This window comes from Petaurus breviceps, unplaced genomic scaffold, assembly GCF_028583685.1.
Source record: "Petaurus breviceps papuanus isolate PSGF00001 unplaced genomic scaffold, PetGlider_PUasm1.0 287, whole genome shotgun sequence".
NCBI lineage: Eukaryota > Metazoa > Chordata > Mammalia > Diprotodontia > Petauridae > Petaurus > Petaurus breviceps.
The window spans coordinates 162,897-163,195 of NW_027186029.1; the positions used below are offsets into that span (position 1 = coordinate 162,897).

General features: G+C 73.2%; 1 protein-coding gene and 1 pseudogene across 1 annotated transcript in view; both read right to left on the minus strand.

The window, feature by feature from the left end:
• The window catches only part of SMARCB1 (SWI/SNF related BAF chromatin remodeling complex subunit B1), an 11,031-nt gene extending 10,828 nt beyond the window's left edge, over positions 1-203 (minus strand). The window contains exon 1 of the mRNA XM_069096697.1: positions 2-203. Within this exon, the coding sequence (XP_068952798.1) occupies positions 2-78 (77 nt within the window). The 5' untranslated portion in view covers positions 79-203. The remainder of the gene's footprint in view (position 1) is intronic.
• LOC138167675 (zinc finger protein 850-like) overlaps positions 1-299 on the minus strand; it is a 762,790-nt pseudogene that overhangs the window by 75,093 nt on the left and 687,398 nt on the right.

Consider the following 299-nt stretch of genomic DNA (forward strand, 5'->3'; position numbering starts at 1 on the left):
GTAGAATTCGCCGTCCTCCTCCAGCTGGAACTTCACCGGCTTCTGGCCGAACGTCTTGCTCAGGGCCATCATCATCATCGCGCCCGAGGCCCGGTCCCCACGGACCCAGGCCTCCCAGCCACCGGCTGCCTCCGCTCGGCCCCTCGCCGCCTCAGCCGCCGCCCACACCCGCCAGGCCGCGCCGGTCACTGCGCAAGCGCGCGCTAGTACGGCCGCGGGGAAGCGTGCGCGTGCGCGCCTCTCAGCGGACAGCCGGCGCCTGCGCGCTGCCTCCGTGCGTGCCGACGTCTACGCACCTC